At 39.5% G+C, this 23,407-nt stretch overlaps 1 protein-coding gene across 2 annotated transcripts in view; it reads right to left on the reverse strand.

Annotated features, from left to right (window-relative positions):
- Positions 1-10,172: 10,172 nt before the first annotated feature.
- aasdhppt (aminoadipate-semialdehyde dehydrogenase-phosphopantetheinyl transferase) overlaps positions 10,173-23,407 on the reverse strand; it is a 51,359-nt gene continuing 38,124 nt past the window's right edge. For both annotated transcript variants that reach the window (XM_072263125.1, XM_072263124.1), the window contains 2 exons: positions 11,754-11,831; positions 10,173-10,511 (listed from right to left, as the gene is read on the reverse strand). In XM_072263125.1, coding sequence (XP_072119226.1) covers positions 10,353-10,511; positions 11,754-11,831 — 237 coding nt within the window. In that variant the 3' untranslated portion in view covers positions 10,173-10,352. The remainder of the gene's footprint in view (positions 10,512-11,753; positions 11,832-23,407) is intronic.

Consider the following 23,407-nt stretch of genomic DNA (forward strand, 5'->3'; position numbering starts at 1 on the left):
CTGGTTTTCTTGCAAGAACATCAGAACAAAATCCAATTACTTGGATGCTTCTGTTTTACACAACTCCAGCTTTCTGCCACTAATCCAAGAATCACATTAAAATGCTGTTTGCATCTTCCCAGTGCTCCCCTAAGTCAGTGCAACTCTATAACTGAATAAATATCTGTATAAGATAAAATAATCAAAGGTACGTCAATTTAAGTTTCCTGCTTAAACTATTGCATATACTGTGTAATTTAATAATATGATCGACGTCATTAAGACTATTGTTGGCCTTTAGAATGAGAGTAGCACAAACCAATGAAAAAAGGAAAGGGAATTAATTCTCAGTCAACATGATGCTTAATCTAGAGTAAGTACGATGTTACCTGTTCAGACCAAATAATTGATAGCTGTGCATCTTTTATGACTCTTTGGGTGCTAATATTTTACTTTTAAAGTTTGCATTTGGGAAATAGAAAATGCTGTAAGTGTTTGGCAGATCAGATAGCACCTCTAGAAAGAGAAACAGTTTATGTTTCAAGTCAGAGACTCTTCATTATAAACATTGTATGTTTCCCTTCCAAAGATGCTGCCCTGACCTGTTGAGTGATTCCAGAATTTGTTATTTCAGATTTCTAGCATCTACAAGTCTTTTTTAAACTTCCATTGAATTTGGGAAAATTCTTCACTATCCATCAGTACAAATCTTGTAGTGTGGAGGTACAGACCACAAGGCTTAGAAGAATAATAAATAATTCTCTTTAATCTGTTGTTGCTTTCAATCTCTCATGAAATTCCATGAAATCATTCTAAAGAGAATTCCTTGATAATCAGAGTAAATTCTTACATTTTTTAACATTTCTCTTCTGTAATACTATATCCATAGGAACCAAGGTAGTTTTGTGAGTTCCAGTCCCAATCTTTTATTACAAGTTTTCAATTTGTCTTCTCGAAGACTTGTGTACTGTTTCTGTCCAGCATACACATATGATTATTTTAGGGTGGAGGAATATATATCATTTTGGTGTTACAACTGTTATTGAACAACAACATTGGCTCTTTCTCAGTTTCAGGTATCATTTAATCAAACTTAATAGGCAAAAGGCTGAACTCTTGAGTTTAGAAAACAAATCTAAATTCATATACATTCAGTGGCCACTTTATTAGGTACGGGAGTGGAATCCGGTGTAGTCTTCTGTTACTGTAGCTCATCCACTTAAAGGTTCGTGTTGCACTTGTCGCGCATTCAGATGTTCTTCTGCACACCACTGTTATATAATTTGTGGTTATTAGAGTTATTTTCACCTTCCTGTCAGTGTAAACCAGTCTGGCTATTCTCCTCTGGCCTTTATCATTATTTGCCCACAGAAGTTCCACTCACTGATTTTTTTTTCCCCCCAAGAGAAAATCTGCAGATGCTGGAAATCCAAGCAACAAACACAAAATGTTGGAGGAACTTAACAGGCCAGGCAGCATCGATGGAAAAAAGTACAGTCAATATTTTGGGCTGAAACCCTTTGGCAGGACTGGAGAAAAAAAACTGAGGAGTAGATTTAAAAAGTAGGGATACACTAAGTGATAGGTGAAATGTGGAGGGGAAGGGATGAAGTAAAGAGCTGGGAAGTTGATCGGTGAAAGAGACAGAAAGCCATGGAAAAAAGAAAAATGAGGAATGGGGCGGGGGAGAGTACCAGAGGGAGGCGATGGGACAATGGGTGGGCAAGGAGATAAGGTGAGAGAGGGAAAAGGGGATGGGGAATTGTGAAAGTGGGGAGGTGGGGGCCATTACCAGAAATTTGAGAAATTGATGTTCATGCCATCAGGTTGGAGGCTACCCAAATGGAATACAAGGTGTTGTTCCTCCAACCTGAGTGTGGCCTCATCACAATAGTGGAGGAGGCTGTGGATGGACATATCGTAATGGGAATGGGAAGTAGAATAAAAATGGGTGGCCGCTGGGAGATCCCACTTGTTCTGGCAGATGGAGCGGTCTCCCAATCCATGCAGGGTCTCACCGATGTACAGGAGGCCACACCGGGAGCACCGAACACAGTAAATGACCCCAACAAACTCACAGGTGAAGTGTTTCCTCACCTGGAAAGACTGTTTAGGGCCTTGAATGGTAGAGAGGGAGGAGGTGTAGGGGCAGGTGAAGCACTTGTTCTGCTTGCAAGGTTAAGTGCTAGGAGGGAGATCGGTGGGGAGGGACGAATGGACAAGGGAGTCACATAGGGAGCTATCCCTATGGAAAGCAGGAAATGGGGGAGGAAGAAGGAAAGATGTGCTTGGTGGTGGGATCCCGTTGGAGGTGGCAGAAGTTTTGGAGGATTATGTGCTGGACACAGAGGCTGGCGGGTGGTAGGTGAGGACAAGAGGAACCCTGTGGCTGGTAGGGTAGCAGGAGGATGGAATAAGAGCAAGCATGTGTGAAGTGGAAAAGATGCAGTTGAGGGCAGCATTGATGGTGGAGGAAGGGAAGCCCCTTTCTTAGAAAAAGGACATCTCCTTGTTTTAGAATGAAAAGCCTCATCCTGAGAGCAGATGCAGTGGAGACAGAGGAATTGAAAGAAGGGGATGGTATTTTTACAAGTAGCGGGGTGGGATGAGTTGTAGTCCAGGTAGCTGTGAGAGTGGAAAAGCTGTCTCTGGAGATAGAGACAGTGAGATTGAGAAAGGGAAGGGAGGTGGCGGAAATGGACCAGGTGAATTTGTGGGCGGGGTGGAAGTTGGAGTAAAGTGCATGAAGTCGATGAGTTCAGCATGGGTGCAGGAAGCAGCACCAATGCAGTTGTCGATGTAGCATAAGAAAAGTGTGGGATGGTCATCAGTGTAGGCTTGGAACATGGAATGTTTCACGTAGCCAACAAACTGGCAGGCATAGCTGCGACCCATGCTACCCTTTTTGTTTGAAGGAGGTGAGAGGAGCCAAAGGAGAAATTATTAGAGTGAGGACAAGTTCTGCTAGGCAGAGGAGTGTGGTGGTGGTGGGAGGGGGAGCAGGAGGGGAGACTGGTTAGGTCTTCCTGGTGGGGGATGGAGGTGTACAGAGACTGGACATCCATAGTAAAAATAAGATGATGTGGGACAGGGATCTTGAAATCCTTGAAAAGATCAAGAGCGTGTGAGGTGTCAGGGACTGATCTAGGGGGTATGAAACAGAGTCAAGGTATGCCGATATGAGTTCAGTGGGGGCAGGAACAAGCTGAAACAATGGGTCTACCTGGACAAGTGGGCTTGTGGATCTTGGTAGGAGGTAGAAATGGGAGGTGCGGGAACGCTGAGGCTGGTGGTTGGTGATGGTGTGGGAGACAATGGCCTGGTGTTCCTTGGTGGGGGCCTGTTCGAGGGGTAAGTGGGGGTGTCTGAGAGTTGGTGCTGGGCCTTAGCAAGGTAGAGGTCGGTCTGCCAGACTACTACAGTACCCTCTCCACTTACCAGCGTGTTTGATGGTAAAGTTAGGATTGGTGCAGAGGGAGTGCAGAGCTGAGTGTTCAGAAAGAGTGAGGTTGGAATAGGAGAGAGGAGTGTTAAAATCTAGACCGTTAATGTTCTGTTGGCTGTTAGCAATATTGACTTGCTGTGTTTTAATTTTTTTCTTACTACTCATTGGAATTTCACCCAATTAGGGTGTTACCTCTGGAATTCTTGCCCAGAATAATTCCTCCTTCTAAATCTACAACTGATGAGGACATGAGCATCAGATTTGCTTTAATATTGTAGATAAATCTTATGTTTGTTATTAAAATGCACAATAGCTAAATTATTTAAAAATATACAGTTGCAAGAAAAAGTCTGTGAACCCTTAGGAATCACCTGGTTTTCAGCATTAATTACTAACATGTGGTCTGATTTTCATCTAAGGCACAATAATCGACAAACACAATCTGCCTAAGCTAATAACACACAAACAATTGTATTTTTCATATCTTTATTGAACAGATTGTTTCATCATTCACAGACCAGGCTGGAAAAAGTATGTGAACAATTGTATTTAATAACTAGGAGAACCATCTTTAGCAACAATAACTTCCATCAGACATTTCCTGTAACTGCTGATCAGATTTGCACAATAGTGAGGAGAAATTTTAAACCATTCCTCCATACAAAACTGTTTCAGTTGATCAATATTTCTGGGATACTTTGCATGAACAGCCCTCTTCAGGTCATGCCACAGCATCTTAATTGGGTTAAGGTCTGGACTCTGACTTGTCCATTCCAAAACACAAATTTTCTTCTTTTTAAACCATTCTGTTATTGATTTACTCCTGAATTTTGGATCATTGTCTTGTTGCATCATCCAACTTTTATTAAGCCTCAGGTGATAGACAGCTACCCTGACCTCTTACTGTAAAATGTTTTTATACAATTTTGAATTCATTGTTCCCGCAATGACTGCAAACTGACCAGCAAAGCAGCCCCAAACCATGATGCACCTTCCACCATGCTTCACAGTTGGGATGAAGTTTTGATTTTGGTGTGCATTTCTGCCAAAAAGTTCAACTCTTATCTCATCTGTCCACAGAATATTGTCCTAGAAGCACTGTGGAATATCCAGGTGGTCTTTTGCAAACTTGAGACATGCAGCAATATTTAGTTTTTGGATAATTGTTTCCTTCCTGATGTCCTTCCATGAACACCATTCTTGTTCAGTGCTTTTCTTATAGTGGACACATGAACAGAAACCTTAGCATGTTCTGGAGTTTTCTGTAGGTATTTTGCTGTTGCCCTTGGGTTCTTGTTCACCTCTTTCAACATTGCACATTGTGTTCTTGGTGTGATCTTTGCAGGATGCCCACTCCTAGAGACAGTAGTAACAGTACTGAATGTCCTCCATTTACAGACAATTTCTCTTATTGTGGATTGATGAACTCATGTCTTTAGAAATACTTTTGTAGCCTTTTCCAGCTTCAAGCATCTCTACAATTCTTCTAAGGTACTCTGAAAGTTTTGATCAAGGCATGGTTCACATAAACAGAACTTTCTTGAGAAGAGCAGTCTGTCAGTCACCTGACTTTGTGTCTTTTTTATAGGGCAAGGCACCTCTACAACCCACAGCTCTAATCTCATCTCATCGGAACACCTGACTCCAAATAGATTTTGTAGAAAGCATTATTCCAAATGTGCACACACTTTTTTTTTGAACTTAGACTGTTTGGTTAAATGGTGTATTCAGTTTTGACGAGAAATAGTACATTATTAGTTCAGGCAGACTGTGTTTGTCTACTAATGTGACTTAGATGAAGATCAGACCACGTTATGAGTAATTAATGCAGAAAACCAGGTAATTGCAAAGCATTCACAAACTTTTTCTTGTAACTAAGTTATAAAACACAAGTCTAAATCCAAAATTTAGATGTTATCACCTGATATCAATCTGCAGTAGTATAAAATGGAGGCTTTCAGACATTGTGGTTTACAATTCATATGAATATATTTTTCTCCAGTTACTGTTCACAAATAATTGCTTTGTGATTGTTACCAGCAGGAATGAACAAGAAGCTGACATCAATGCATGACATTACTTCAAGATTACAGCCGAGAAACACTCTAATGCTTCAGGTCTTCACATGTGGCCTTCCCGAAGAGTGACAGCAGACTTTGTCAGATGCCATAACAATCTGAGTCAGAAAGCTGGATTTGGTAATTTGGGGCATAATGAAAGGTCACGTTGTGTCTATCTGGAGTGATATTCATTTGACAGGTACAAGCTACAAAGAAGTTGCATCGTGGATGGTCACAACATTAATCATTTGTTACTGTGATATAGAGAAATAAAATATGTTAGTAAAGTAACATGTTATTGGTGTTTTACTAAATCTCTATTTAACTTAGATATACTGATTATGCAATGGGATAATGTATACAAAGTGCAGATTTGGATAAAAATACAGTAAATCTCAGCAATAATCTACCAATTCAATATATTGATCCTGATAATCATGCCTTAAGAGGAATGTGGAACTACTAACTTTATTAAAGCAGAATGTTTATGCATATTAGTGGTCATTTAAAATTAGCTGAGAAATTTAGGGCCACGAAAACATTATTTGAGTGAGTTTCATTGGTTACTTTGAAATTCCTGATGGTAGGGGTGTTAGAGCTTACCAATTAAAGCAGAGATAAATAATTGAATTAAAATAAACTTATGCTGTACAGACTTTCTTCCACCTTGTCGATTTTGTTTAATTTATTTGGCTCTGGGTTTTCCATAACTTAAGTTATAAAATGGAAAAGTAACAGATATCTGTAAAATACTACTTTCAAAACATGTATTAATTTCTGTTGTTTGTGAATCATTTTTTTCTCTGTAAGTAAACTGGAATTGTACTGGGGATATAGACCATTATTAAAAAGCAAATTAACTGGGTATAAAGAGAAAAAAAACTGATCAGCTTTGCAACTAGATAGTTGAACATATCAAGAACTTTTGAATGCTTCTGAATACATAAATGTAGCTCAATTTCCTTGAGTGACTCGACTGCAGATGCTGGACTCGAGAGCAACAGCAATCTGCTAGAGGAACTGAATGGATTGAGCAGCAACTGTAGGGTGAAAGGAATGATGCTGGATTTCCACCCAAAACATCGACAATTCCTTTCCTCCCACAGATGTAGTTTGACCCACTGAATTCCTCCAGAAGATTATTTATTGCTTAAAACTTTAATTGCTTTAAGTAAATATAAACTAAAAATTGTAAATTATCCCTTGTCCCTCAGAGCCATTCTTCTTCAGTGAAATGAATATATTCACTATTCCTATATCAGAATTCATGTGGCGCACACACACAGCTATCAGATTTGTCAGCTTTTATAGAAGGCAATTGCAGTAAGCATGCGCTCTGTAAACAGTCCACTTTCTTCATGGCTAGCAAGTTCACTTCAGAAGAGAGAACTGAATCTGGCAGCACATTGCCGTATAGCATAGAAACAGGCCCTTCAGCCCAACTCATCCATGCTGACTGTGTTGCTCAGAGCTCCCCATTTGGCCCATAGCCCTCTAAGCCGATCCTATCCATTTACTCATCTATATGGTTTTTTAAAAAAGTGTTTCTGACAGACCCACCTCAATCACTAATTTTGGCTGCTCATTCCTTCACATGAAAAAGCTGCCCCTCCCTTTTCATAGTCATACTTTATTGATCCTGAGGGAAATTGATTTTCGCTACAGTTGCACCATAAATAATTATATAGTATTATGTAAATTATGCCAGGAAATAAGTCCACCTCTGATCTTAAACCCATGTCCTCTCTTTTTAGTAAACCCTCCCTTGGAAAAAAGACCATGTTGTTGAGTTTGCCAATGTTTTGCCTAATGCATATGTAGGAGAAGAAAATTAAAATGTTAGTGGAAATTTCAATTACTCTAGTAAATGGCTGAATGAATAGCAGAAGCAAAACTAGTTACTGTCAGTGTAGGTAGGGCAGGATTTTGCCCCATGTGATATTTATGAAACATTTAGAGGGTATTCAAAGGAAATTAAGTGGGCAGTGCGAAAATGGCAGGGAAACGGTCAAGTTTGAAGCAGTCAGTATTAAAGGGATAGTAAGAAAAAAAGTAAACATGAAAATTACCTATCAATTGAAAAGTTGGCTGGAATAAAACATTCTGGGTATCTTCTTACTCACCGTCCATAGATTCCTGGATTGGGATGTTGGTATAGTACTTAGCTTCTCTGGGAATAAGCATTACAATGAGGACATCAAGGGTAAACAATGCAGAATGTTGCTACTGTCTTGTACAAAAGTTGCAGATGTATAGTCAGAATGATTAAAAACAGTCTTCTTTCCCATCAGTGTAGTCCAAGTCTTTAAAAGGCTATTGGGCTATACTTGCGAGTAGGGCCTGTTGGCTGCATTTGCTGCTTAGATGAGAAGCTGTGTCTTCCAGAAGCCCTTGACAGAATGTAAACTCAGGTAGATTCCACAATGATTCTGAAAGCCCCCGACATTCAAAGGCATTTATAAACCATTGAAATGTTCTATGATCTAGTATCTACTCCCACATATTACATCTTTACATGATTACATTTTCCTCTCCCCAGCAAAGAAAATGGCTTGGATGTTCCTGGGGTTGGGGAGGGGGTAGTTCTGGTAGATCCCATAAGACAGTTTAAAGACTGCCACATGAATTTTGAATTCACTGTCTAGTCTCCAACTAGCAGTTTCCCATTTCTGGAGTCCTTATACTTTTTGTGTCTTACTTTTCTTTTTAAATTTTATTTCATTTCAAGTCAAGTCAATTTTTATTGTCATTTCGACCAAACTGCTGGTACAGTAAGTACACAGTAAAAACAAGACAACTGTTTTTCAGGACCATGGTGCTCCATGAACAATACAAAAACTACACTGAACTATGTAAAAAAAAACTGTAGTTTTGTGGGTTTTTTTTACGTAGTTCAGTGTAGTTTTTGTATTATTCATGTAGCACCATGGTCCTGAAAAACGTTGTCTCGTTTTTACTGTGTACTGTACCAGCAGTTATGGTTGAAATGACAATAAAAAGTGACTTGACTTGAAATGAAATAAAATTTAAAAAGGAAAGTAAGACACAAAAACTATAAGAACTCCAGAAATGGGGAATTGCTGGTTGGAGACTAGACAGTAAATTCAAAATTCATGTGGCAGTCTTTAAATTGTCGTATGGGATCTACCAGAACTACCCCCTCCCCAACCCCAGGAGCATCCAAGCCATTTTCTTTGCTGGGGAGAGGAAAATGTAATCATGGTGATTAAGTATGCGGGAGTAAATACTAGAAAATAAAAAACAGAGCAGACCCCCACCTTCTAACTCGGACACATCATCTTTTTTTCCTCTCCAGTCCTGATAAAGGGTCTTGGCCCGAAATGTCGAATGTACTCTTTTCCAAAGATACTGCCTGGCTTACTGAGTTTCTCCAGCATTTTCTGTGTTAGGAGTAGACAGCTGATACTTTAAAAATCTCAATATCATTTTGCTGCATTAATGTTGTTTCTGTAGATTCCCTTAATAATAGTTTTAAAAATCTATTGATCTATCTGATACATTCTCAGTGAAGTATCTTCACAACCCTCTTGTACAATTAATTCCAAAGATTCACCACCTTATGAAGAAATTTCTTCTTCATTCCTGAGTGGTCAACACTTTACAGACTATGAGCCCTGGTTCAAAATACCTAGCCAAAAGAAATAATGTGTCAGCCACCCTAGGAATTCTGTGACCACCTTTTATTCTTCTAAAGTTAGTAAAGGCCTTAGAAACATAGAAACATAAAAAATAGGTGCAGGAGTAGGCCTCGGCCCTTCGAGCCTTCACCGCCATTCAGTACGATCATGGCTGATCATCCAACTCAGAACCCTGTACCTGCCTTCTCTCCATACCCCCGATCCCTTTAGCCACAAGGGCCATATCTAACTCCCTCTTAAATGTTGTTTATGTAATGTCTCCTCATGTGAAAAAAACCTGCTATTCTAATAATCTAACAAAATTTTGCTGTACTCTCTCAACTGCAGATATACTTCCTTGGGAAGAGAGCCCAGATCTATACACCATAGACACAGTCTGACAAAGGCTCTGTGTAATTGGAAAAAGACACTACTCCAATCCTCTTGCAATCAGAACCAGTGTACCATTTGTTTTCCTACCACTTGATGCCAGTGATTTGTGAACAAGGACCTCATTCTTCCAAACCAACATCTTTCAACCTCTAAAGTCTTACCTATTTTTCTGCCTCATGTTTTACCCTGTGTTTCACATGTCCTTGTCTATTAACTTAACCACTCTCCCTGAAGTCTCTCTGCATTATCACCACACTGCCACCTGGCTTTGTATCAATCTACATGGATACCTGTTTCATTTATCAAGATTGGCACAACTTGGGCACCGATCTCTGTGGGACCCTGATGGTCACAGCCTTCCAACTTTAAAATAACTATTGTTTACCATTTGTGAATCAGTTTTTCTGGCAGTATATCATCTCTAATACCATCTTTTATGTGGCACCTTCTTATCAGTCATCTCTGCTTTTGATGTGCAATTCAGAGAAGTTTCTAAGGAAGGGGTTCCCAACCATTAAGCAAGGGGTCTGTGGACCCCAGGTTGGGAACCCTTGTTCTAAGGAAACATTGAAGTACGTACACTTCAGAATACACCCCAAAATCTTAGAGGCATTATTAGTATTCTGAAATAATGTGGGTTCCTTCATGAATCGTAAGAAATTTTAGTTGTATGTATTTATTCTGTTGTATACTTAATATTGACTGTAAAACCGTAATATGTGCTTTACAAAACGCCATTAACATATCATTATCATACATTTAGTCAGGAATCAGAATTTCAAACCCAACATCTTTGACAAAACCAGTAGGTTTCACACTACTACTTATAGTAATTAGCTATACTGGCATCTGACGCTGGCGACCTGGTCTTTCTTTTTTGGCTTTAAAGTTGTTCCAGTAGGCAGGATCTTCTGGTGCCATAGTAATAGCTGATGAGATTAGATCCTCATAAGTCAGAAGTATGAATTTGGATAGTTCCTGATTATCCTCTTGTACCTAAAGAAGCAAGAGTATTAACATTAAAGGTATGCATAGAAATATGATAAACTTCTAATATTAGTTGATAAGTTGTATAGTATAAGATTTCCCCACTTGTTTACAAAGGGAATCATTTGTTCTGAATTGTTCAGCTGCACACGCATTAAGAGACCCCGTATGGAATGCACCAGCTGGGATGACACAGAATCAATGAGCAAAAAAATGCAGAGGAGGTGAGTTGTATTACCAGCCATCATCTTCCTTACAAAATACAAGTTACATTTAACAGAGCCCCACAATATGTATTGCACATGGATTCGTATTTTAAGCTCCTGGTGAAGGAACTCCCATTTATTAGATGATCCACACCCATCAATTAACTATTGGAGCAACACACACAAAACGCTGGTGAACACAGCAGGCCAGTCAGCATCTATAGGAAGAAGTACAGTCGACGTTTCGGGTCGAGACCCTTCGTCAGGACTGCTATGGGATGCCACTTTTGGTAGAGACAATCCTTTCCTCACTTTCACAGTGATGATAACTAGAAAAAATTAAAAGAGCTATAACTAACCAGGAAATTCAAAGTTTTATAATCACACAGCAGGTATGAGGGAATTTGAGGATAAAAAGGTCTTATTCATTAATTTCTGCTTTGTCTCATTTTCTAATTATCTGCCAACTCATTGCCTCATAGCACACTGCTTCACTTGACTGCAAAATTATCAGTGGAGATATTCCTCACAATTCTCATCAGGATCACTTCCGAGAGAGACCATTAAAATTTACAAAAATGTAAACTATTTTTAGATTTTTTTTCTTTTTTTTTGGCATTTGGTTTCCACTTATAACAACAGCTCTTACCAGTACTTTCTCACAATGACTCTAGAAAAGCAAAGGTCATGTAGGACTCTCAAAATATAATGAAAATTTAGAATTCGCAACTACTGATTTCAGACAGCTAAGTTTTGTGAGATGTGCTTATATCCCATTCCACCCCCATTTGGTAATGTAGCATTTATAAAAGTTAAACAGAATCAGCAGCAGAATATATATTGTTGCCTTTTCAATTGCCAACAAGACTAATTCACTGTACAGAAAATCCTATAGAGAAACCGAGGTGTAGTGCTCATTGTTTGTTACCTCTGATGCTTCTGGTACATAAAATTACATACATTTGTTAAATTACTTACTACTTGTAAATGTGTTAATATTAGGCAACAGACACAATGGCCAAACAGCCTGCTGCATTATTATTACCTGTGCAGGGCATTTGCCAGAGGTGTCTTCTTTGCCAAGTGCAACAGCAACATGATGACGATCATCCAGCAAAGTTTCCTAGTTAAAAAAAAATACAGATCACGCTGTTTTACGTAAGTGAAAAAAAGACATTAAAGTTAAAAGATTAATGTTGCTATTTTTCTGGACAAAAGGCATCTATCTCCTTGTAAGAACATACAAGGTAGCCATTATAAGATCACATTACAATTTTTCATGTAACTACTCAAGCCTACAAATTGGACTATCTGTGCCTGCTTTTATATGCAGATTGCAAGTTTTCACATGGTGACTATCAATGTATGTGACACTGATCTCTGCCTAACCAGAAGAAAACAAAACGAAAATGTGCAACATTTGGTCTTTAGTTTTAAGTTAACTGTAGCAAAGAATGGACTGTGCAGCATCAGCATTGAGAGAGGAATTAAAGAGACCCAAACAGGATACTGAAACACAGCTGTCTACACCCTGCTGTCTTCAATTGTAATGTTCTGCGAACTTATTTATTTTATAACACAACATTATTGGGTCTTAAAGAACTTACTGTGACTATGCCTAGTAGTCTCCACATTGTCATTAGCACAGGGCTCCGTGTGTCAATGATTTCAGAGATGTGGGTAAAGCAGTGCTTTTTACACTGCTGTTCTTTGACCACTGACAATTCCTTCAGGCTGACAATTGCTTTTCATGATTTGGAATGGCAAAGATGATGCTGAGGTGATCTGAGCCAGTTCACATTTTAATACAATGACCAAGGTGAAAATTACCCCAATATATTTTTAAAACTTTTCCTAAATTTTTCATTTTAAAAAACCTTTTGGAGGGATCCTGATTGGGCACTCATGCCGAATCGGTTCCACTCAATGCCCTTCAAACCCACATCGTCTCCACCAGCTTCCCCTCGAACAGCACCCAACTCAAACCAATTGCAGAAAGAGCTTTGAGGTGCCACAGAATGTTACTGTAATGGGGATGAGGGTGTAGTAAGCAACAGAATAGACGGAACAGAAAATTGTGATGTATAGGCTACTTTTATTTTGGCATTCTGTGCTCAGTGCTTTAGTTGTTTAAAATCTATAGTAACAAGAGATGAAAGAACTGTGTGCAACATACTCAAGCTTGCCTGAAGTACAAAGATAAATTGAGGACACAGTCTGGGGGCAAGTGGGGTTGGAATTCAGACAGGTTGTAAGGGAGGGGGAAATGATGATAGATGGAGACTAATGTAAGAAACACAAGGGTAACCCCCACTTTGGTTATTCTGGTGTTTACAGAGAATCCTCATACGTGAAGCACAAAGGTGGTATGCAGATGTAATTGGCTGAAATGGAATGCTGGCATTTAATTCAATTGCTTGCGATTTGAACATATCCATCCCTAGAAGTGGTGCAGTAGAGGTCACTTAGATGAATCCTTAGACGAAGGGAATATCTATGAAGAAATACTGAAGAAAAATGAGGTGACCTCAATGAAATACAGTGGATTCTGGTTAATTGGGCAATTGATTAATCAAGGCAGCCACTTATTTGGGACAAACCGTAAAGACCAAAAACTAAGCGAGAAAATAGCCGGGACTCCCTTTGTTTATTTAGGATACTATGCCCTTTAATTCGGACAGGAGACTTGTGCTTGTATGGCCGTTAGACCCTACACTCTGCTTAGAGTGAACAGTTTTTAAAATAGCATCAGTGAGATAGTTGGTGAGAAACAAACAGCAGGACAATTCAGAACTGTTTTTCTCACTGCAGTTTCAAGCATTCAGGCTTGGAGATGCCAGAAACAGCTAGGAGCAAAAGTGAAACGATTTCACTACTTCAACAAATTAGGAATGGCAAAGAATTTGAAAGTATCAACAATCATCTTTAATGTTACAATGAAAATGAAGATTTGGAGGATACAATCAAAAGGATTATATGAAGACAGTCTATTATCTGCACTAAGGCAAAGAGACAATTTCGAACAAGGTTGGAGATGACATCAGATACACAGCAACTCTGGCAGGGTTTGCAAGACGTTACCTCCGACAAAGCAAAACCCAATAGCATGAATGGCAGCGATGCTTCGCTGCCAGGTGAACTCAACGCCTTCTATTCACACTTTGAAAGGGAGAACACAACTACAGCTGTGAAGATCCCTGCTGCACCTGATAACCCTGTGATCTCTGTCTCAGAGGCCAATGTTAGGCTGTCTTTAAAGAGAGTGAACCCTCGCAAGGTGGAAGGTCCCGATGGAGTACCTGGTAAGGCTCTGAAAACCTGTGCCAGTCAACTAGCGGGAATATTCAAGGAGATTTTCAACCTCTCACTGCTACAGGCAGAAGTTCCCACTTGCTTCAGAAAGGCCACAATTATACCAGTGTCTACGAGGAATAATGTGAGCTGCCTTAATGACTATCTCCTGGTAACACTCACATCTACAGTGATGAAATGCTTTGAGAGGTTGGTCATAACTAGACTGAACTCCTGCCTCAGCAAGGGCCTGGACCCACTGAAATTTGCCTATCGCCACAATAGGTCAACGGCAGGTGCAATCTCAATGGCTCTCCACATGGCTTTAAACCACCTGGACAACACAAACATCTATGTCAGGATGCTGTTCATTGACTATAGCTCAGCATTTAATACCATCATTCCCACAATCCTGATTGGGATGTTGCAGAACCTGGGCCTCTGTACCTCCATCTGTAATTGGATCCTCGGCTTCCTAACCGGAAGACCATAATCCGTGTGGATTGGTGATAACATCTCCTCCTCACTGACAATCAACACTGGCGCACCTCAGGGGTGTGTGTTTAGCCCACTGCTCTACTCTCTATATACACATGACTCTGTGGCTCGGCATAGCTCAAATACCATCTATAAATTTGCTGACGATACAACCATTGTTGGTAGAATCTCAGGTGGTGACGAGAGGGCGTACAGCAGTGAGATATGCCAGCTAGTGGAGTGGTGTCGCAGCAACAACCTGGCACTCAACGTCAGTAGGATGAAAGAGCCGATTGTGGACTTGAAGGGCAAGACAAAGGAACACATACCAATGCTCATACAGGGATCAGAAGCGGAGAGATTGAGCAGTTTCAAGTTCCTGGGTGTCAAAATCTCAGAGGATCTAACCAGGTCCCAACATATCGACATAGTCATAAAGAAGGCAAGACAGCGGGTATACTTCTTTAGGAGTTTGAAGAGATTTGGCATGACAACAAATACATTCAAAAACTTCTATAGATGGACTGTGGACAGCCTTCTGACAGGCTGCATCACTGTCTGGTATAGAGGGGCTACTGCGCAGGACCGAAAGAAGCTGCAGAGGGTTGTAAATCTAGTCAGCTCCAGCTTCGGTACTAGACTACAAAGTACCAGGATATCTTCAGGGAGTAGTGTCCCAGAGAGGTAACGTCCATTATTAAGGACCTCCAGCAACCAGGGCATTCCCTTTTCTCACTGTTACCATCAGGTAGGAGGTACTGAAGCCTGAAGGCACACACTCAGCGATTCAGGAACAGCTTCTTCCCTTCTGCCATTCAGTTCCTAAATGGACATTGAACCCTTGGACACTACCTCACTTTTTTTTTAATATAATCTATTCAATACACATATACTGTAATTGATTTATTTATACTTTTATTTATTATTTTTCTCTTCTATATTATGTATTGCATTGAACTGCTACTGCTAAGTTAACAAATTTCACATTACATGCCAGTGATAATAAACCCAATTCTGATAGGTGTCTGCGTTTATTTTGTTCATTTACAGTCAAAAGAACAGCAGTGTACAATGGATGGATTCTTCTGTTAGTAGTTATTAAGAACAAATGCAGGTTTATAGTATTCTGTATTTCATTTACATATAGAATTTGTAACTCAAAGGGTATATTGTCTTTATTATACCTTTTTAACTATTTTCATGAAACTACAGTTAATTGCTGCTTAATTGGGCCAAAATGTATAGTCCTGACGATTCCCAATTAACCAGAATCCACTGTACACAGGACATATGGAAACTTTACAGATTAGATTCTGTGAGGATGCTTTACCTGGTGAAGATGTCGCCCTGACTTGAAGCAGATGAAGAGGGATCTCTTTCATTACAAGGCTGTTAATGTTTTATATTACTTATGACAGAAGATCTTAACCATATAACCATTACAGCACGGAAACAGGCCATCTTGGCCCTTCTAGTCCGTGCCGAACTCTTACTCTCATCTAGTCCCACCGACCTGCACTCAGCCCATAACCCTCCATTCCATTCCTGTCCATATAGCTGTCCAATTTAACTTTAAACAACAACATCGAACCTGCCTCAACCACTTCTGCTGGAAGCTTGTTCCACACAGCTACCACTCTCTGAGTAAAGAAGTTCCCCCTCATGTTACCCCTAAACTTTTGCCCTTTAACTCTCAACTCACGTCCTCTTGTTTGAAGCTCCCTCACTCTCAATGGAAAAAGCCTATCCACGTCAACTCTACCTATCCCCCTCATAGTTTTAAATACCTCTATCAAGTCCCCCCTCAACCTTCTATGTTCCAAAGAATAAAGACCCAACTTGTTCAACCTTTCTCTGTAACTTAGGTGATGAAACCCAGGTAACATTCTAGTAAATCTTCTCTGTACTCTAATTTGTTGACATCTTTCCTATAACTCGGTGACCAAAACTGTACACAATACTCCAAATTTGGCCTCACCAATGCCTTGTACAATTTTAACATTACGTCCCAACTCCTATACTCAATGCTCTGATTTATAAAGGCCAGCATACCAAAAGCTTTCTTCATCACTCTATCCACATGAAATTCCACCTTCAGGGAACTATGCACCATTATTCCTAGAGCCCTCTGTTCTACTGCATACTTCAATGCCCTAGCATTTACCATGCATGTCCTATTTTGACTAGTCCTACCAAAATATAGCACCTCATATTTATCAGCATTGAACTCCATCTGCCATCTTTCAGCCCACTCTTCTAACTGGCCTAAATCTCTCTGCAAGCTTTGAAAACCTACTTCATTATCCACAACTCCACCTATCTTAGTATCATCTGCATACTTACTCATCCAATTTACCACCACATCATCCAGATCTGTCTCTTTTCACTCTCTTCCTTCTCTGCCTGTTTTTGTCATTCTGGAGACGTGCAGCCCTTTCATCCTTCGTCTCTTCATCTCTTCTACCATTTGTTCTTTCTCTCTGATCCTGAAGTTGTGCAGCCCTGGCCTGATTGGATTCTTGTTCTCTCCTCCATCTGTGCCTATTGTTGTCATTTTGGAGACGTGCATGCCTGTCCTCCTCTGTCTCGTCTTCTCTCATCTTTTTTGTCTTGACTCTTTGATCCTGGAGACATGCGGCCCTGGCCTCATCCGATTGTTGTTCTCTCCCACTCCTTGCCGCTTCCCGACGACGTTTGCTGTCATCTCTTGACCATAATGTCCCCCTTCTCTTTCCACACGGCATAATTAGGCTATCCATATATTTTTACCCTAATGCTTGATAGAATGTAGGAAGTAGTTACATCAAAGCATCCAAGCCGCTGAGTCTGGCCGTGCGCATGCGTCGTGGTGTGGTGTCACAGTTTCCATGGAAGGTTGAAGCGGCTCTGTGAGCATCGTGAGGTGCCGCTGACACTGGCTGAGCGCATGCGTCAGGCTGTGGCGTCCCGATTTCCATGATGGCCGATTGGGTCTCGGGTGAAAGGCAGCCTGTTGATTTTTGGCGAATGAGCAATTGTATACAAATATATAACCCTAAACTTTGCCTGCATTCTGTAAGTTAGCACATTTTAATTCGATTTAGCCGAAAAAAGTGCTGCTCTAATGCACCGTTTGCGCTAATTGGAGGTCACAAACAGACAGAGCATGAGAGTTTTAGTAGTATATAGATGACCACAAATGGTACTTGCTATGTATCAGACTATAATTAAACACTTAAGGTCTTGCCGCACGTAGGCATGCACTGCTTCATTTACCAAGGAGAAATCAATGGAACAATTTTCAGCACTGATCTTACAAAAGGACAGGTCATTGATGAAACAGCTGAAGATGGTTGTGTGTGTGTTTTTTTAAATAGTGATATGCTTGAGGTCTGTCTTAAATCAATCAACAGCTTTTCCTCCTTGATGCCTACTGACTCCAGTTTTTTCTGGAGACCTTCAGGCCTGCCTCATTGGCAAAGACAGTCATTCTCGTCCTATCTCTGGAATTCAGCACTATCACTTCCTGAATATTTCATCAATATCAATTGCCATAGTTCTCATTTCAAACACTGATCATCTCTCAGTCCAGTTCAACCTGGTATGGCAATGTGCTGCCCTTGACCAATTGAACCTGCTGAGAGTGGTAAAGTCAGCTCAGTCACGAATGATCTTTCCAAACTAGTCTATTTTCTATCCTCCACTCTCTTTACTACATTATTGACAGCTCTGCATTTCAGAAATCCATGTTATTTAAGCCTCCCCTTCCTGTCATCCTCAAAAGCTTTCTAAACAACTAACAGCTCCTTTATACTTCTACTCACTTTTTTGGACTTCTGTGATGAATCAATTTCTGTTTTAAAAGCATTGTTGTTAATACACTAAATATTAAAAATATCCTAAGTTTTGCATGTTGAAGTATTAAGGATCAAAGAATGCAACAAAAATCTATATTTCTCTAATCTTTAAAAACTGATGACATTTTCAGCTTTTTCCCTTAATAGGTGCCCTTGACTAGTATGTCAACATTGGCTTACATAACTCACAGCTGACTTATCAGTCTTACAATTTTTTAAAATCTAATTTTTTTTAAAACTATTGTTGCTATGCAATCAATGACCATGCTACTGAAAAATAATGCAATAAATGGTGGTTAAACATTTCCTTCTACAAGTTAATTGGATCAGAAAAAGCTGCAGAAAGTCACAAACTTAGCTAGTTCCATCATGGGCACTTGCTTCCCCAGCATGGAGGACATCTTCTGAAGGTCATACCTCATAAAGGTGGCATTCATCATTAAGGACCCTCTACCACCCCATCACCCAAGACATATCCTCTTCTAATTGCTATCATCAAGGTGGTGGTATAGGAGCCTGAAGACACACACTCAACATTTTAGGAACAGCTCCTTCCCCTCCGCCATCAGATTTCTGAATGGAAAGTAAACCCATGTGCACGACCTCATTTTTTTTGCTCTTATTGCATTAATGTATGGACATTTCTTGTTGCAATACATTAAAAAAACTAAATTGCAATGTACTGCTGCCACAAAACAAATTTCACAGCATATGCTAGTGATATTAAACCTGATTCTGAGAGTTTTTGCACTTGAAAACAATGATAAATTACTCATCCATGTTATACCCAATTTCAGTCCTAAACACATCTCCCATGACAGCTTCCTTAACTCTTTATTTTCTCAAACTTCAGAAACACTATCATTCCATTGTTTTTCACTACCGTATCTCTATGGTCTCCTCCAGCCACAGAAAATACCTCAAAATTCTTCATTCCCAATCATGGCTTCTTTTCTTTTCCTCCCTCTGTTCAGCTCAGCAATACTGTTCATATGCATTCAGCTACCATGACAAAATACTCTTGTCTTTTTCTCTCCTCTTTAGACCCACATCTCTAACCACTCCTTTCTTAATCTAGCTAGTATTTTTTTCTTTATGTATGTCTTTGACATGTACTTGGACTGTTTCTTGTGTTGAAAGTATTATGTGCAATCTGTTTTGCCGTAGCCAATACTTAAATATCAAAAGAAAATCAAGCAGTTATGTATTTTGCACTGGAGGGCTGAGACAAATAGGTTTCAAGGGGATTTATTTAGTTTCCTTAGGAATTATGAATTTTAGTAAATCCTTACATTCAGTGGAGGGGAAGGGTTCAATATTTAAAATAACAAACTGCATATCAAAAAATACTAATCATCAACTAGCCACCAACTTCCGACTTCAGCTAATGCCTGTTCCATGTGCTTCCATGCAACAAACTGTTGCTATGACAATTCTATTCCTTGTTTTGAGCTAACCATTCCCTGACACTTGCATGGATTGAGTATACTTAGTCAAATTATTCGTGTTGAGATTCAACTCAAATTATATGGTTGGATCGAACAACCATAACAATTGTTGATGTGCAGGGCAATGATTTCGGAAAGTTACCTCTTTGCCCCATACACAAAAGACATAGGACCAGAATTAGGCTACTTGGCCCATCGAATCTGCTCCAGCATTCCATCATGGCTGATTTATTATCCCTCTCAACCCTGTTCTCCTGCCTTCTCCCTGTAACCTTTGATACCCTGACTAATCAAGAACTTATCAACCTCCACTTTAAATATACCCAATGACTTCCCTTCACAGACATCTCTGGAAATGAATTCTAAAAATTCACTACCCTCTGGGTCATCTCCTCATCTCTTTTCGAAATGGATGTCCTTCTATTCTGAGTTTGTCCTCTCTGGTTCTAGTTTCCTCCACTATAGGAAACATCCTCTCCACATCCACTCTACTTTGGCCTTTCAATATTCAATAGGTTTCAAAGAGATACGTCCCCACATTCTTCTAAACTCCAGCGACGACAGGCTCAAAGCTATCAAATGCTCTTCAAATGCCTGCAGCAGTCTGCACTGAGTGCATTCAACACAACACCTTCTGTCCTGTATTCATCACCCCTACATTTTGTCCCCATGCTACACTTCAATTCAACCCACTGTTATTTTGCCCTCTCATCTGCCTGTCCTTCCTCATAGCCTCACTACACACATTAACTTGTCTACCAATTACCCCATCCTCAGCTCGATCACTCTGGTTCCCAATCGCTCTGTCAAATTAGTTTAACCCCCCCCCCCCCGCCCAACAGCTCTAGCAAACTTGTCTCAAGAATATTGGCCCCCTTTAGGTTCAAGTGTAACCCATCCTTTTCGTACAGGGCATACTTTCCTCAAAAGACATCTCTTCAGGATCCCTTCCTTTTTCTTGCCTATGTTGGTCGCACCTATGTGTACCACAACTACCGGCTGTTCACCCTCCCCCTTTAGAATGCTGTGGACCTGATTTGGAACATCCCTGACCCTGGCACCTGGGAGGCAACATTATTTCAGGGTACCTCTTTCATGCCCGTAGATGCTCGTCCAACTATGGAATCTCCTATCACTACTGCCTCTTCTCCCTCCTTCCCTTCTGAGCCACAGAGCCAAATTCAATGCCAGAGACCCGGTCGCTGCGGCTTTCCCCTCAACAGTATCCAAAGCAGTAAACTTATTATTGAAGGGAAGGGCCACGGGGTACAATGGCTGCCTATTCCTTTCCCCTCTCCTGACAGCACCCAGGTACCTGTCTCCTGCAGCTTAGGGCTAACAATCTGCCTGTAGCTTCCATCTATCTGCTTGCAATGATTGCAGTTCACCAAAAAGTTCCAAAAGGGTCCGAGCTCTTATTAAACTTCCCAATGCCTTCACGTAACAAGTGACTACTAGTGGATATCTGGATATTCAGCTGTTTTGTCCATGTGGACCATGACTTTATCAAGGTAGGTGGTTTCTTGTCCTGCCAGAACCCACAATGAGCAGTGATGGAAAAACAAATGGACAGATTAGTCTTGCATTTAGAAGGAAATATATTGGGCAATTTTCCATATTGCTGGGCAAATGTGAAAAATTGTAGCTACACTGGGACAACTGCAAACACACTGCTCTTTTTGTGTAGGTGGTTCCAAACTTTCACAGCGTAAGCACCAGACACCAGTGGATTGACTCTTGATTGAGAGCCCCCAAACACAAAAATTCTTAAGGGAAGGATTATGGAGATCACTGTTGAAGCACAAATAGGATTCGTAGCATTACATATTGGGATTATGAAAGTTAAGTATGGAGGAGTTACTGAATTTTTACTAGTTATTGATTAGTCTGCAAACTATACACACCATCTAAAGGAGAATTATAATTCTGAAACCCGCACTTTTTCTAGAGATATAAACCTACTTAAAATTAACTTAATTGTGGTTTTGTGAGAATCATTTCAAAATATTGGCAGAGTAAATTGTATTTGTTCAATTTTATGGCAAATCAATAATAGTGAACAGGTAATTTCTTAACACTGGAAGAATCATTTTAAGATCAGAATTTTTTTAATCATGTGTTTAAAATGTGGAATACACTGACCATTTGCTTTTAAGACAGATTTTATAACAGTTTATAAAATCTAACTTATTACATTAATAGAATCAAATGACATGCAGGTAAAGGATTAAGTTTTTGAATTAGTTATCTTCAGCTGAACTGGTGGCACTTATAGTATATTGGTATATGACAGACTTAATTGTCCCCCCACCCCCATCCTAAAAATCTTAGGATTCTGCTTATTAACTTTGTTACTAAAAGAATGACAAATCTTCTAAATTGTTATCAATACAGTGACATAAATGAGTGCTGCCGGAAATATACTCCTAGCTTCAGCAGATTCAATTTCATAAATTAGAGCTAGCAATATTTAGATATAGCAATAAAATCAATTAATTCCATACTATTGAAGTGCTATATTTAGTTACAACAGGCAAGTGCCTTTCAAAAGTATTAACACAGAATGACAAGGAAATTTCAGGCTTTCTTGCATTAGTTTATGCTCATTAGTGATTGTTGAACAATGTTGCCTCCCAGTAAATCACAAACTCAGTTTCAAAATTCACATGTTTTCAGATCCCTCCATGGCTTTGTTCCTTTCTCTAAACTCTTCTATCCTCATAATCCTGAATGACACCTAAATTCCTTCAACTCCAGATCACCCCCAAATTTAATTGCTCCACCAATACCTCCAAGTGCCAAGATTGGGAGTTAAGAAGTTTCCTCCCCAAATCTCTCCCAGCTGGTTTTCTTTTGTCCTTTGAAGTATTCCCCAAGAACTTCCCTCTGAAGCTACCTTTTGGTTCATCTGCAATAATTTATTTCTGTTGAACTTGAATGTTATATAAATATTTCTGTGCACTGTCTTGAGGCACTTCACAAAAGTAAAGTGCTTCTACAAATAACAAGCTGTTTTTATTTCTGTTACTGATCAACAAGCTTAGAATCTGCTTCACATTTACATTTGATGGATCTATTTGAAAGCTTGTGTATTTTTTAAAACTGCTTCTCAGGGAACTACAGCAGCTAATATTAACTGACATTTAACATTTAATTCAATGCTTCTTTGGAAATTCTTTTTAAAAAAGCATCATATTTGCAGTGGTGTTCATGGTGAACAATAGTAATGACTAGTCTTTGAAAATAGTGCAATAGCATTTTCAATAGCTTGAAAAGTCATGGACATGTCTTTGAAATACTCAAGTTAATAAATAAAGCTTACACTTACAAAAAAATGAAAACACCATATAGGACACAAAGATCCAAAGAAATTATTTTATTTGTAGTGAACATTCTAAATGTGATTTTAAATGATCTGATTTTCTTATAATTATATCAAATAAATTAATGACAATTTCTCAACCTAATATGAATTTCATAGCCAGAAAAAGGAAAATTTCCACAGATGCAAAGTAAAACTTCTTGGTGAGTATTTGATGCCTTGTACATTTGCTTCATGGAAATATCACTAAATTTGGCTCCTAAAGTGTTCTACATCAGTGTAGTGAATTTACTTTAAAAGAACTACTGTTCAAATGGATTAGTCA

This window comes from Mobula birostris, chromosome 7 (genome assembly GCF_030028105.1).
Source record: "Mobula birostris isolate sMobBir1 chromosome 7, sMobBir1.hap1, whole genome shotgun sequence".
In the NCBI taxonomy this organism is placed as follows: domain Eukaryota; kingdom Metazoa; phylum Chordata; class Chondrichthyes; order Myliobatiformes; family Myliobatidae; genus Mobula; species Mobula birostris.